The sequence below is a fragment of the Bombina bombina genome, chromosome 4, assembly GCF_027579735.1.
Source record: "Bombina bombina isolate aBomBom1 chromosome 4, aBomBom1.pri, whole genome shotgun sequence".
Lineage (NCBI taxonomy): Eukaryota > Metazoa > Chordata > Amphibia > Anura > Bombinatoridae > Bombina > Bombina bombina.
In genome coordinates this window covers 328,287,491-328,301,220 of record NC_069502.1, presented here as the reverse complement: position 1 = coordinate 328,301,220, position 13,730 = coordinate 328,287,491, and the positions used below count along the sequence as shown (strand labels likewise).

General features: G+C 36.5%; 1 protein-coding gene across 1 annotated transcript in view; it reads left to right on the top strand.

Moving 5' to 3' along the window:
* Window positions 1-11,049, top strand: part of GPR149 (G protein-coupled receptor 149) — a 233,974-nt gene extending 222,925 nt beyond the window's left edge. The window contains exon 4 of the mRNA XM_053709016.1: window positions 9,788-11,049. Within this exon, the coding sequence (XP_053564991.1) occupies window positions 9,788-10,357 (570 nt within the window). The 3' untranslated portion in view covers window positions 10,358-11,049. The remainder of the gene's footprint in view (window positions 1-9,787) is intronic.
* Window positions 11,050-13,730: the final 2,681 nt, after the last annotated feature.

Sequence of the window (13,730 nt, the reverse complement as noted above, 5' to 3'; positions counted from 1 at the left end):
TATTGATCTAAGGCTATAAATAGGAGCTTAGCACAGTCGCTGTATGAGCAAAGTCAACTCCCTTATAAATATGTTTGTAGCAACCTTAAAAGGGAGATACTATTCTACAGTTATTGCCATAAAAGCCTACAGGGTAGTCTCATTTAATCTTGGCCATATAAATGATAATATAAAGCTGAGCAAATACAGATTAACAGAACTTTGTATGTTGTCCTTAGGACATCTAAACCAGGGGACTTACCACCTCCAATGAACATTTTAAATAAACCGTCTGTAAGTAAAGGATAGTTAAACAACTGCCCAAGTCAATAGTCCTTAGTTAGATGAATATGGAGCATAATCCTATGGTGAAAGGTAATATATAACAGTAAAATATAGTATATAACATGGGGTACGCCATTTCAGTTATATTAGTAAATACAGTTACATGCAGTGATAGATAAAATAATGCATGCCTACTGCATGATCAGCTATTCAATATGGTGAATTTGTGCTTTTTACCAATTATAAATGGACCATGGGGATTAAAGAACTGAACATACTTATTTTGTAGGAAAATTAGTACACTATATCAAACTATTAAGCAAGGATCAACTCTCCAGCCACTCTCACTTTCAGGGTAATACGAATAAGCTGACCTATTTGATGTATAGAGGCCTCTCAATTGTGTATCAACAGAGTACAAAAACAAGAAGGAGAGAAAGAGAGAGAGAAAGAGAGAGAGAAAGAGAGAGAGAAAATAATTTCAGGGTAATACACTCAGCAAAGTGCTAGTGTTACGTGAGTTGCATATAATCTGGAATATACAAGGTTCCTTGCAGATATATATTTTATTATTTAGGGATAGAACCTACCTACAGTGATGAATGAGTTACAATGCAGCAAGTGTAGGGGTGATTGTTTGATTTCAGGGCTAAGAGAAAACTAGTCTCATCACACAAGCTGCTCTTTAAGGTGACCAATTGATCTGATGTAGCTATACTGCCATCTAGTGGGCTAGGGTGAATTACATTTCCCCCATTTGTTATTTTAGTAAATCTAATGGTGTAGAAGGCTATTCAAAATAGAGAAAAACATATTTATGAGATCTGTAAGGAATACATAGTCACAAATTTGTATATGTATATACAGAGATGAGGGACATAAGTCTAAATGCAACAGAATCAAGTTACTTTATAGAGTCACCATTTCCCTTGCAACGTGGTTACAATGTCAAAGGTGGGTCATATTTATATGATCAACCCCAAGATTGTGTCTGTGTATGTATGGTTAATGTTTGAAGATGGATGGGCTAGCAGAATTGAAGGTTAATGTTCAAATACTTATTAACATAAAGAAATATATATATGGAACAGTGAAAATACACTATATAACTTATATATTGAGCGTCCCTTATTTCCAAAAACACTGATATGAAGTGGCTCTATGAGAGCTTCAACCTACCAGTCTGGGTGGTTTCAGTAACGGCAGGGCTATGGTATGAGACTCTGGGTAATTTAACCTTTTTGCCGACTCTGCTGGGCTAATTTCCTCTGTTATATTTGCTCTCTGCTATACAAGAACTTGTTCTGAGCGCGGATGATTAATTTTCATTAGGTCGATTTCACCTTCAGTAGGTTTGTTAAATTTCTCTGGTGAATCTCTTGGTATCATAAGTCAATATCCACTTTGCTTTGTTAGCACACGCAGGCAACCCCAAGTTTGCATTATCCTCTCATGGCGTTCGTCCAGCAAGTGGGTCACAGCCTTGAGTAGCATATGAACACCGGTTGCCATCTTTTGTAGGTGCGTGCGTAGTGAGAAAGTCACTTAATCCTCCCTCTGACACTTAGTACAAGTATGGCACTGTATAAGCATAGCTGTTGTGAATGTTAAATGAAGTTTTTTGTTCAGTATCTGTGCACTGTTTACCCGGCCTGTAGTATTACAGGGGGGGGGGGGGGTGTTGAGAGCCTCTCAGTGAAGAGCTTGCCTTAGGCCTCAATGCTCCGGATTGGTTTGTAGAGGTGGAATACTCAATAAAAGTACATATTTCAAATCGTCTTGATCTATAGATTCTGTATATTAGGATGATAAAGCTGGATGATCATTCAATTCACTGGTAATAGGCAGATTATCAGTGATCCTCACAGAGTTTCCAATATTGCTACCATTCAAGGTGCTGCCCAGAGACACGCCCCCCCCCCATCTAATTTTTATATTTGGCAGCTTTGTGTCCCTTTAACTTCTTACTATTCCTTGATTTTGCTGTATTATTCTTCTCAGATTTCCCTTTAACCTATATTTCTATCCTCCTATACTTCCATCTCTGCTCTCATTTCTTCTCCCCTATATTTTTACTTTCTATAAATTCTTTTAAAAACTCTCTCTGTTTTCTCACCATGTTTTCCAGTTACCATTACTGTTTCTCCTCCATTCCCCATTTTCTCTTCTTTCATCAGTTTGAATATCCCATTTTCCAATACCTTTCTCCTTCCATGCTCCTCCCCTTTCTACAATGTCTGACTCTGTCCTAGTTCTCCACTTAAACTTTCTTTCCTACTTTTCACCCGTTCTCTATTATTACCCTCCCCAGTTTTACTCTCAGTCCATATTTTTCTCTTCATTTCACCCTTCATTTGTCACCTTATTGCTCCCTGTCCATCTCTTTTCCCTTCTCCCTCTTCTCCTTAGTTTCTACTCTTTCCGTCAAATTTCTGCATCACTCATTAATTTTGTTGCATCTCTCTTACAATTACCCTTTTCCTATTTTCTGATACTGTTTTCTCTCCTCTGTTCTTTTTAAAGGGACAGTCAAGTCCAAAAAACCTTTCATGATTTAAATAGGGCATGCAATTTTAAACAACTTCCCAATTTACTTTTATCACCAATTTTGCTTTGTTCTCTTGGTATTCTTAGTTGAAAGTTAAAACTAGGAGGTTCATATGCTAATTTCTTAGACCTTGAAGACTGCCTCTAATCTGAATACATTTTGACCACTAGAGGGCATTAGTTCACATGTTTCATATAGATAACATTGAGCTCAGGCACGTAAAGTGAACTAGGACTGAGCACTGATTGGCTAAACTGCATGTCTGTCAAAAGAACTGAAATAAGGGGGCAGTCAGCAGAAGCTTAGATACAAGATAATTACAGAGGTAAAAAGTGTATTATTATAACTGTGTTGGTTATGCAAAACTGGGGAATGAGTAATAAAGGGATTATCTTTCTTTTTAAACAACAAAAATTCTGGTGTTGACTGTCCCTTTAACACCTTGTTATTACAAAATGTTTTCTGTCGTCTTCCAATAGATTAACATATCAGCAGAGCTTTAACGTTATTACTACAGATTAACACCTTGTCTGCTCTGATTGTTTTTCAATGGTCAAACTTTACCCAACACATTTTTTTTATTTGGAAGAGCCAATCTGCACTTGACTCTCAAAATGACAGGGCTTGCCACTATCATTGTGTTAATTAGGGGCAGATATGTGGCAAGGTTGGGCTTATGGTGTCTGCCAAATCTCACAATTTTCTGGAAATTTACAAGAAAAAAGGCACAATAAATAATTAAATGGACAGTCTAGTCAAAATTAAACTTTCATGATAAAGATAGGGCATGCAATTTTAAACAACTTTCCAATTTACTTTTATCATCAAATTTGCTTTGTTCTCTTGATGTTCTTAGTCAAAAGCTAAACCTAGGTAGGCTGATATGCTAATTTCTAAGCCCTTGAAGGCCGCCTACCAATCTCAGTGCATTTTGACAGTTTTTACAGCTAGAGGGTGTTAGTTCATTTGTGCCATATAGATAACGTTGTGCTCACGCACATGGAGTTACCTAGGAGTCAGCACTGATTGGCTAAAATGCATGTTTGTCAAAAGAACTAAAATAAGGGGGCAGTCTGCAGAGGCTTAGATACAAAGAGGCCCATTTATCAAGCTCTGAATGGAGCTTGAGGGCCCGTGTTTCTGGCGAGTCTTCAGACTCGCCAGAAACACAAGTTATGGAGCAGCGGTCTAAAGACCGCTGCTCCATAACCTGTCCACCTGCTCTGATGAGGTGGACAGAGATTGCCACAATTCAACCCGATCGAATACATTCAGGTTGATTGACACCTCCCTGCTGGCGGCGAGTCTGCAGGGGGCGGCGTTGCACCAGCAGCTCACAAGACCTGCTGGTGCAATGCTGAATACAGAGAGCGTATTGCTCTCTGCATTCAGCGAGGTCTGTCGGATCAGGTCCGACAGACCTTTGTTAAATAGGCCTTAAAGTAATCACAGAGGTAAAAAGTGTGTTATTGTAACAGTGTTGGTTATGCAAAACTGGGGAATGAGTAATAAAGGGATAATCTATCTTTTTTTAAGCAAAAGTAGTCAGTCTCTTTAAAGTATAAAGGAAAAAAATGTTTTACTATGTATAATTAAGCATTTTATATTACAAATGTTTACTGTCCCTTTAAGAAAAAAAGCTTGATTTTGTATGCAGCATCCTTTTAGATTCTGATAGCAGTAAGAGGTTTGTATACAATTTAAATCTCACTTCAACATCTATTTATACATTGTCTGATGCACATAAAAGACACTACTTTATACAATGTAAACCCTTAGTAAAAAAGGCAGAAAATGTTATGTCAAGTATTTTTATATTTATAATAAAATCCAAAACATGTTTCATTTCTTGTAACTTGATATTAGAGGCTTCTGTACTTGTTAAAAGTTAATCCACTGATAAATATGGTTCTCAAGTGAAACTTATGTCCTAGTTTCTTAACAGACATAAAAGCAAAAACCTGTCAGGCTGTCATATTGATCGAGAATTAATGAAAAGCTTTGGGTTACATAATAATAGTATTGGGTGCCATTTACACTTCGAGCCTTAAGTTCTCAGCATAAGATATAACAGGTTTACTAAAATGAGCCGAGTAGGAAGATTTGCACAAAAAGACAGAATCGAAATTGAGGAAGAAAAAACCATTTTTTTATATATATAGTTGTATTCTACATGTTTAAAAAGTCACTGAAGGTTTCTGGTAATGTCTTAATCATTTATATTATCTAGTCATTGATGTAGTTTGTGTTTTATGCGTCTTTAATTTGCTGATTTTACATATAAAGGCTTATTTTTAAATGCATTACTGTTTTGCACCCATCATTACTTTTGTCAGTTGCATCTTTATAGCACAAGCAACAGGAGGAAGATTGTCTTTTGGTATCTTGAACTTGGCGTTTGCTTGTGACAATTTCCAGTCCTGTTGATATTGCACTGCTGTTGCCTGTTTGCAACTAACTCCTGGCTGACATTTGACTTTGCTTTGTCCAATCCCTGTAACTTGGTAACTCCTGTACTGTTGCTGACTTGGCCTACCTGACTTTGCTTTGTCCAATCCCTGTAACTTGGTAACTCCTGTACTGTTGCTGACTTGGCCGACCTGACTTTGCTTTGTCCAATCCCTGTAACTTGGTAACTCCTGTACTGTTGCTGACTTGGCCTACCTGACTTTGAATCCATCTTATGCGCGTCACATCCTGGGCCATAGTGCACAGGTTATATTATCATTACTGTAACTACTCAGGCCCTGGGTCTTACTGGCAATTGTTTCAAGTCTGACATCACAAGTATGAAATAAATCAGCATTTTGTGCAGACTAAAGACTATCCATGTGAGCAGCTTGTGAAGAGGTACAACCATAATCAGAGATAGCATATGGCCTGTAAAGCAATGTCATTTTCTATTAATTGCCTTTGTTTTTCTTTTGGTGATAACAGTTTTTTTTTCCTGAACAATATAACATTCCTTCTGCTTATTTGCACTGTTGAGATACTCACCCAGGTCCATAGTCATGAATTATCTTCTGCTTCATATGATATCATGATTAAAGAAAGAAAACACAGGAAGACCTACTCTTCTCCCAGACTGTTGATTTTATTTTTGTTGTAGCTCTATTTTTACCCTGCTGTAATTTTATTTCTACTTTCTCCCTTTTAACTGGTAATCCTGAAAGAAGAGGGAGCTTAGCTCACCCTTGGCTAATTGATTGAGTTAAATCCAACATAAATTTTATTGCATGCCCCCATAGAAGTATTTTACGTGAGGGATCGAATGTACCCACATTATCCAACAAGCCTGCTCTAGACTAGTGCATAAATGCTAAAAATAACTTTGGATTTGTAATATGAGTGCAAAATTAGAAGCGACATTGATTGGATTGTGCTTGAGTGATTTTAATGCATAATAGTGGTAATAATTGTGTCCTTTACTTGTAATCTATCTTATAGTTGTGTTAAAGGGGCAGTCTACTTCATAATTGTTAATGTTTAAAAAGATAGATAATCCCTTTATTATCCATTCCCCAGTTTTGCATAACCAACACAGTTATATTAATGTACTTTTTACCTCTGTGATTAGCTTGTATCTAAGCCTCTGCAGACTGCCCCCTTATTTGATTTATTTGCTGACTTATAAATAACTCCTTGGGAGTGAGCACAATGTTATCTATACGGCACACATGAACAAGCACTGTCTGGCTGTGAAAAACTGTCAAAATGCACTGAGATAAGAGGCGGCGTCAATGGCTTAGAAACCAGCATATGAGCCTACCTAGGTTTAGCCTTCAAGAAAGAATACTAAGAGAACAAAAGCAAATTGTATGATAAAAGTAAATTGGAAATTGCATGTTCTATCTGAATCATGAGAGTTCAATTTTAAGTGCCCCAATTTATGGTATCTCACTCAGCAAAGAACTGCTATCAAGGCAGAATATGCAAACATTACATCTGCAACACACTTGCAAAATAGGTTTTGTGTATGTTTAGAATTGTAAAACATTCTGATGCACGTTTTATTAGGTTAAAGCATGGATGGGGAACCTTGGCACTCCTGATGTTTCAAAACTACATTACCTATAATGCTTACATTACTCATGATGCTTAGGCACTCTGAAGTCCAGTTGAGCATCATGGGAAATGTAGTTCTGAACCATCTGGAGGGCCAAGGCTCCCCATCCCTGGGTTAAAGGGACACTAAACAAATTTCATGCACATCCCTTTAATCATGAGTGCTGCCATTATGGAATCTAGGTTACACTTGCAGGTACCTGAAGTAAAGTTGCTGCACATGTGTAAACAGGTCAGTACTAGACTAGCCATCAGTATTTTTTTAATTTTCTTTCATTTTTTTTGTGCATTCATTCAGATTTTTGTTAGGTTAAAACGAAAAAGAAAAAATCAGTTTTTTTTCGTAACAAATCTGCATTTGTACAAAAAAATCTCTACTCATTTGTTCCCTTCCATTAAAGGGACACTAAACCCAATTTTTTTTTCTTTCATGATTCAGACAGAGAATGCAATTTTGAGCAACTTTCTAATTTACTCCTCTTATTAATTTTTCTTCGTTCTCTTGCTATCTTTATTTAAAAAGAAAAAATGAGATGCATAGGAGCCGGTCCATTTTTAGTTGAGATCCTGGGTTATGCTTGCTTATTGGTGGGTAAATATAAGCCTCCAATATGCAAGCGCTATACATGGTGCTGAACCTAAAATGGACTGGCTGCTAAGATTTACATTCCTGCTTTTAAAATAAAGATAGCAAGAGAACAAAGAAAAATTGATAATTGGAGTAAATTAGAAAGTTGATTAAAATTTCATGCTCTATCTGAACCATGAAAGAAAAAAATTGGGTTTAGTGTTTTCTCTTTTCAAATAATATTAATTATTGCCAAAATCCTAAATGGTTATTGGTTTGTTGTGCTTAATCTTTTTTTTTTTTAACAAATTTAGATTAAAAAGAGATTCACGTTGTACATCATATTTAATATTCACATCTTGTGCCAGCTCTCAAAAAACTGGGAGAAAACAAATTTAAAGCCATAAACAAAAGTAGATTGTAGAATATTTTTAAATGTACAAGTACGAGCTTATGAGTCACTGTAGACATTTTGTGCTGTATATTAAACTGAATTGACATTTTGATAGAAAAGGTTCTGATTAGCAAACAAATAAAGCACAGTAAAATCCTAGGAAACTCACTTTGTAAAAGTGTAAGGTCACTGGAACATCATTTTAAATGCAAAGAAAATAATAAATAATAATACAGCTATCATAAATGGCAGTCTCAGAATTGGAAATGCAACCATCAATAGAATTCCACATAAATCTGCCTAGTCAATATCAATTAAGTATATGTATGTGCATTACATTTTGTAACTGTATGTAATATATACAGTTACATTAAATTAATTTAATTAATGGTTACATATTTCCTATGTTATTACTAAATGTGATTATAATCTAAAATTGATTATACAAGAAGAGCATTATAGACGAATGATTATGCACATCAGTTTATAATGAAGTTGCATATTAAAGTAATGGTAAACCTAAGCATATAGCAAACACTAGGATTTACCACCATTAAAAATAAACATGAGTTTCTCTCATCGTTTCATAAAAAACAGCGTTACACTCACTCTAGCTGTAAAGAAAGCATATTGCTAACACAACGTATCTGGCCACCCACGGCACAGCGCGTTCTTCAATGAGATGACGTTTCCATCTCTAGACCAATAGCCGTGCATGTCAAATGACATCCTAGAACAGCTAGAGGTGAAAACGTCACCTCATTTGAGAAGAGCACTGTGCTGTGGGCGGCTAGAAGCACTGTTTTTGCAATATATTTTTCTAACAGATAGGGTGAGTGTAACGCTGTTTATAGGGTGAGTGTAACGCTGTTTATAGGGTGAGTGTAACGCTGTTTATAGGGTGAGTGTAACGCTGTTTATAGGGTGAGTGTAACAATGGATGTGTAATTGCTGCAGTGGAAGTATTGAAACCACTGATTGCCTAAATGTTGAAGCTCTGATAAATAGGGCTCATAGTCATTACTTACAGTGACATGGGTCTCTTTGGCTTATTACAGGTTCATCCTCTTTCTTAGTGAATTGTACCAGTTGTCTTGCATAAACCCTTCCTATTCAGTGTTAGTGAACCTGTTTAATTTTACTTGAAAATGAAAGTACAATTATATGTTACTTTATATATTGTTATTTAGTAGTTTCATGGAAAGATCTTGCAACAAGTGATTGACAATTGTTTTAGAAAAAAAATGATTAAAAAATGATGTATTCAGCTGTGTTTATCCATTCTAAATGAAAGTTGATTTTTGGCCAAATACTTGTCATTCTTTTTTTTTGAAAATTTATGAAACATTTAACAATGGTAATAATTAAAAAAGTAACGCATTTGAATAAACAAAATGAGCATTTAATAATTTTTTTTAAGTCTTAGGGGTACATGTGCGAGCGGACATGATATGAAGTAGCACATCGATAAATGCCGACAACACACGCTGTCGGAATTTATCATTGCTCCATCTGCTGGTGCAATGCAGCCCCCTGCAGATTCAAAGCCAATCGGCTGCTAGCAGAGGGTTCCAATCAACCCGATCGGGTTGATTTCTCAGAGCAGGTGGACAAGTTATGGAGCAGCGGTCTTTAGACCGCTGCTTCATAACTTCTGTTTCCGGCAAGCCTGAAGGCTCGCCGGAAACGAGAGGCAACAAGTTCGATACCTAGCTTGATAAATTGACCCCTAAGAGACTTAATATTTTTTCACTTTTTATAAACAAATATTACATTGTATATTCAGGTTCCATTTCATATAGATAAATCTATTATTTGTTAAAAACATTCAAAACTAATATTTAGAGGAATTATTGTCCTATAATCCTTATTCGGTCTTTGGTGCTAAATCATTTCTTATTGTTAGATGCTTTATTTTTATTATTATTGATACTATTTTCTTTTACAGCGCTCTGGAGGAGAATTAGCTATACCACTATGTGCTTTCCAAGGGACTGTATCTCTTCACGCACCCACTGGAAAAACACTGTCTTTATCAACATATGAGGTAAGCAGTGAAGGACAAAAGATAACTCCAACGTCTAAAAAGATTGAAGTGTACCGGTCAAAAAGTGTCGGTCATGAGCCAAACAAGGAAGATTCCCCCACTCAGTTTCCTGACACAAATGTAAAGATCCATTTGGAAGTCCTTGAAATTTGTGAAAATGATGAAGCCATGGACACTGTGTCAATCATCAGCAATATTAGCCAATCATCTACTCAAGCAAGATCTCCTTCTTTGCGATATTCCCGGAAAGAGAACCGATTTGTCTCCTGTGACCTTGGAGAAACTGCATCATACTCGCTCTTTATCCCAACCAGCAATCCTGACAGTGACATTAATATTTCAATTCCAGACACTGTGGAAGCTCACAGGCAAAACAGTAAAAAGCAGCATATGGAGAGAGACAGCTATCAAGAGGAAATACAATTGTTAAATAAAGCTTACAGGAAAAGGGAGGGTGATAAGAACAATTAAACAGTGGTAAATAAGCATCGCTATCATTTTGTGTTCAACAAAGCTTTTCCCAAAATAACCTATGTTTAAGAGAACACATTTGTAAATGCATTCTTTTTTCACCTGGGTGCTTTTTACAGCAGTACAAATTAAAGCAGCTAAGCGTTTCTCAAGAGTTTCAGCACATTTGTGAAAACCCATTGATCGTTAATGAGTGATATTACATTTGGAAAAGTAGTTTGCAATAATTTACTCACCGGCAGAAATTAGACTGTTTCCTTTTGTCCCCAAAGAACACATGCAGAGTAAAAGATTAAATGTCAGGTAAAACAAATAAGCACATCAATCTGCCCCTACTGATTTTTCTAAATATTTAGGCTTAAAATTTGCATTCTGAATATCACTGTTCGGCTATTTACTGGAAGGTGATTCATTTAACAAAAGCTTTTTCTATAAAATATTACTTTAAATATTCTTCAACCCTTTAACTTTTGTTGACATCTTGTACTGGTATACTCATTTTCTGTAACAGAAAATAATTCATTATATGAGCTTCATATTTAATTACCAGCTGATCATCCCTTCCCCTTCTCCCATCAAATGTATTGAAAATAAGATAATTTATTCTTTATGTACAGGTTTATTTATCAGCCCACACACTATAATTATGCCTGAATATCAGAATCTTACTAACTTATTTCAGTCATTCTTAATATGCATTCAATCGATATCATATTAATTAAAATAAACCAATAATTCTTTGGTGTGATATATATGATTTTCTTTAAACCTAGTTCACAGTTTTTTTTCTATTTCTGTTTGTCTCTTTACTAAATACTATTGCATCAAATATACTGTCAATTGTAACATTACCTGTAATATAATACATTATTGTGCATGACATACCAATAAAGACAATATATCACAAAATCAAATGGTTCATAACTTAAGTATGGAACAAATGTTCTTGACAATATTTCAGTAGAATTTAATTTGAATGCACTTGTACTTCACAAATGTGATGGAAATTTTCAACATTGTCTTAATTGTTGGATACAAATATTCAGTGCTTAATTTAAACATTTTTCTGTTGCCTTTTTATGTCATCTTCACTTTCATGTTCAGAGACATCTAATGAAAGTTTTAGCCTGTTTTAAATTACTGTCATCAATTATGTGAATCACTTACTGTCTATATCTTCACAACTTGTTAGTCTATGATAAAGTGAAGTTTTTAAATAGGTTTGACAATATTACCTTTCAGGGAACGTAAACCCAAATAGATTGAGTTAGATTTATGCTGTAATCATAGCATATCTACAGTTTAGCTGATAATATACAACACAGCTTCAAAAGTAATTTGTTTTGACGTTAAAAAGCAGAAGGCTATCTAAGGCATATGAATTCATTTTACTAAAAGGCACTTGAAAATATATGAAATTATGATTGTTAACGTAACTTAAAAGGTTTAGATGTTTTGTAAAGTGAGGAGAAAGCAGAGTACCAATCATATTGAGTAAAAAGATGAAGGTACAGCCTACAACTATAAATGTATGCTTATATTTAAATACATTAAATATCAAACCAGTAAAAGTTTTCTTGTGTTCCCTGTTGTGAATTTTAAATTATTTATAACTGAAGAGACTAATGTTGTTTTTTGTTTGTTTTTTATTTTGTTGGCACTGTGTTTTTTAAAATTCTGACCCACTCACATATAGAAACAAAAAGGCTTGATTCAGAAAGATATATGTGATATTACTGGTGGTTACAGGTGATGTCACTGATATTATATTGGGGAGACTAAATACACACAGAGAGAAGCACACTCACAGGAACGAACAATTGGCTCAATACTATTGTTAGCCTGTTCTATGGCGATTTACCACCTGGGTGCAGCTTCTTTTAGCCCAGTAATGCTTTTCACAGAAAATAACTTTCCTGTAGTATATCAGTCTGATCCCGCCTATTATGGTCAGTCCAGCGCCGAAATACCAGGCAATTCCTCACTGACGAGGCCCACAATAGGCCGAAATGTACGTCTGGGGTTTTGCTGTTTCTCTTGTTCAGAGAGGGATTGCCTGGTATTTCAGGGCTGGACTGTACTGTGAAGTCAGGATCAGACTGATATGCTACAGGAAAGTTCTTCTCTGTGAAAGGCACATATTGAGCAAAAAGAGGCTGCTTCTAGGGTGGTAACTAGCCATAGAACAAGCTATTATGCTATTGTTCGTTCCCAGGTTGAGCGCTTCTCTCTTTTTATTTATGCAAATTATGACACTTGGGGAAGTCTCCCTAAGTGTGATGCGGGAATCCAGACGTGGACCCGTTGCTCAGTGTGCCTAGAGGGATATGGCTGCACCTCACTGACGAGGCCCACAATAGGCCGAAACGTACGTCTGGGGTTTTGCTGTTTCTCTTATTCAGAGAGGGATTGCCTGGTATTTCGGGGCTGGACTGTACTGTGAAGTCAGGATCAGACTGATATGCTACAGGAAAGTTCTTCTCTGTGAAAGGCACATATTGAGCAAAAAGAGGCTGCTTCTAGGGTGGTAACTAGCCATAGAACAAGCTATTATGCTATTGTTCGTTCCCAGGTTGAGCGCTTCTCTCTTTTTATTTATGCAAATTATGACACTTGGGGAAGTCTCCCTAAGTGTGATGCGGGAATCCAGACGTGGACCCGTTGCTCAGTGTGCCTAGAGGGATATGGCTGCACCTCACTGACGAGGCCCACAATAGGCCGAAACGTACGTCTGGGGTTTTGCTTTTTCTCTTGTTCAGAGAGGGATTGCCTGGTATTTCAGGGCTGGACTGTACTGTGAAGTCAGGATCAGACTGATATGCTACAGGAAAGTTCTTCTCTGTGAAAGGCACATATTGAGCAAAAAGAGGCTGCTTCTAGCGTGGTAACTAGCCATAGAACAAGCTATTATGCTATTGTTCGTTCCCAGGTTTAGCGCTTCTCTCTTTTTATTTATGCAAATTATGACACTTAGGGAAGTCTCCCTAAGTGTGATGCGGGAATCCAGACGTGGACCCGTTGCTCAGTGTGCCTAGAGGGACATGGCTGCACCTCACTGACGAGGCCCACAATAGGCCAAAATGTACGCCTGGGGTTTTGCTGTTTCTCTTGTTCAGAGAGGGATTGCCTGGTATTTTGGGGCTGGACTGTACTGTGAAGTCAGGATCAGACTGATATGCTTCAGGAAAGTTCTTCTCTGTGAAAGGCACATATTGAGCAAAAAGAGGCTGCTTCTAGGGTGGTAACTAGCCATAGAACAAGCTATTATGCTATTGTTCGTTCCCAGGTTGAGCGCTTCTCTCTTTTTATTTATGGATATTATATTGGGGTCTATTCACCAAAGTTGACTGGCTCCTTTAAAGTCATATGAAAT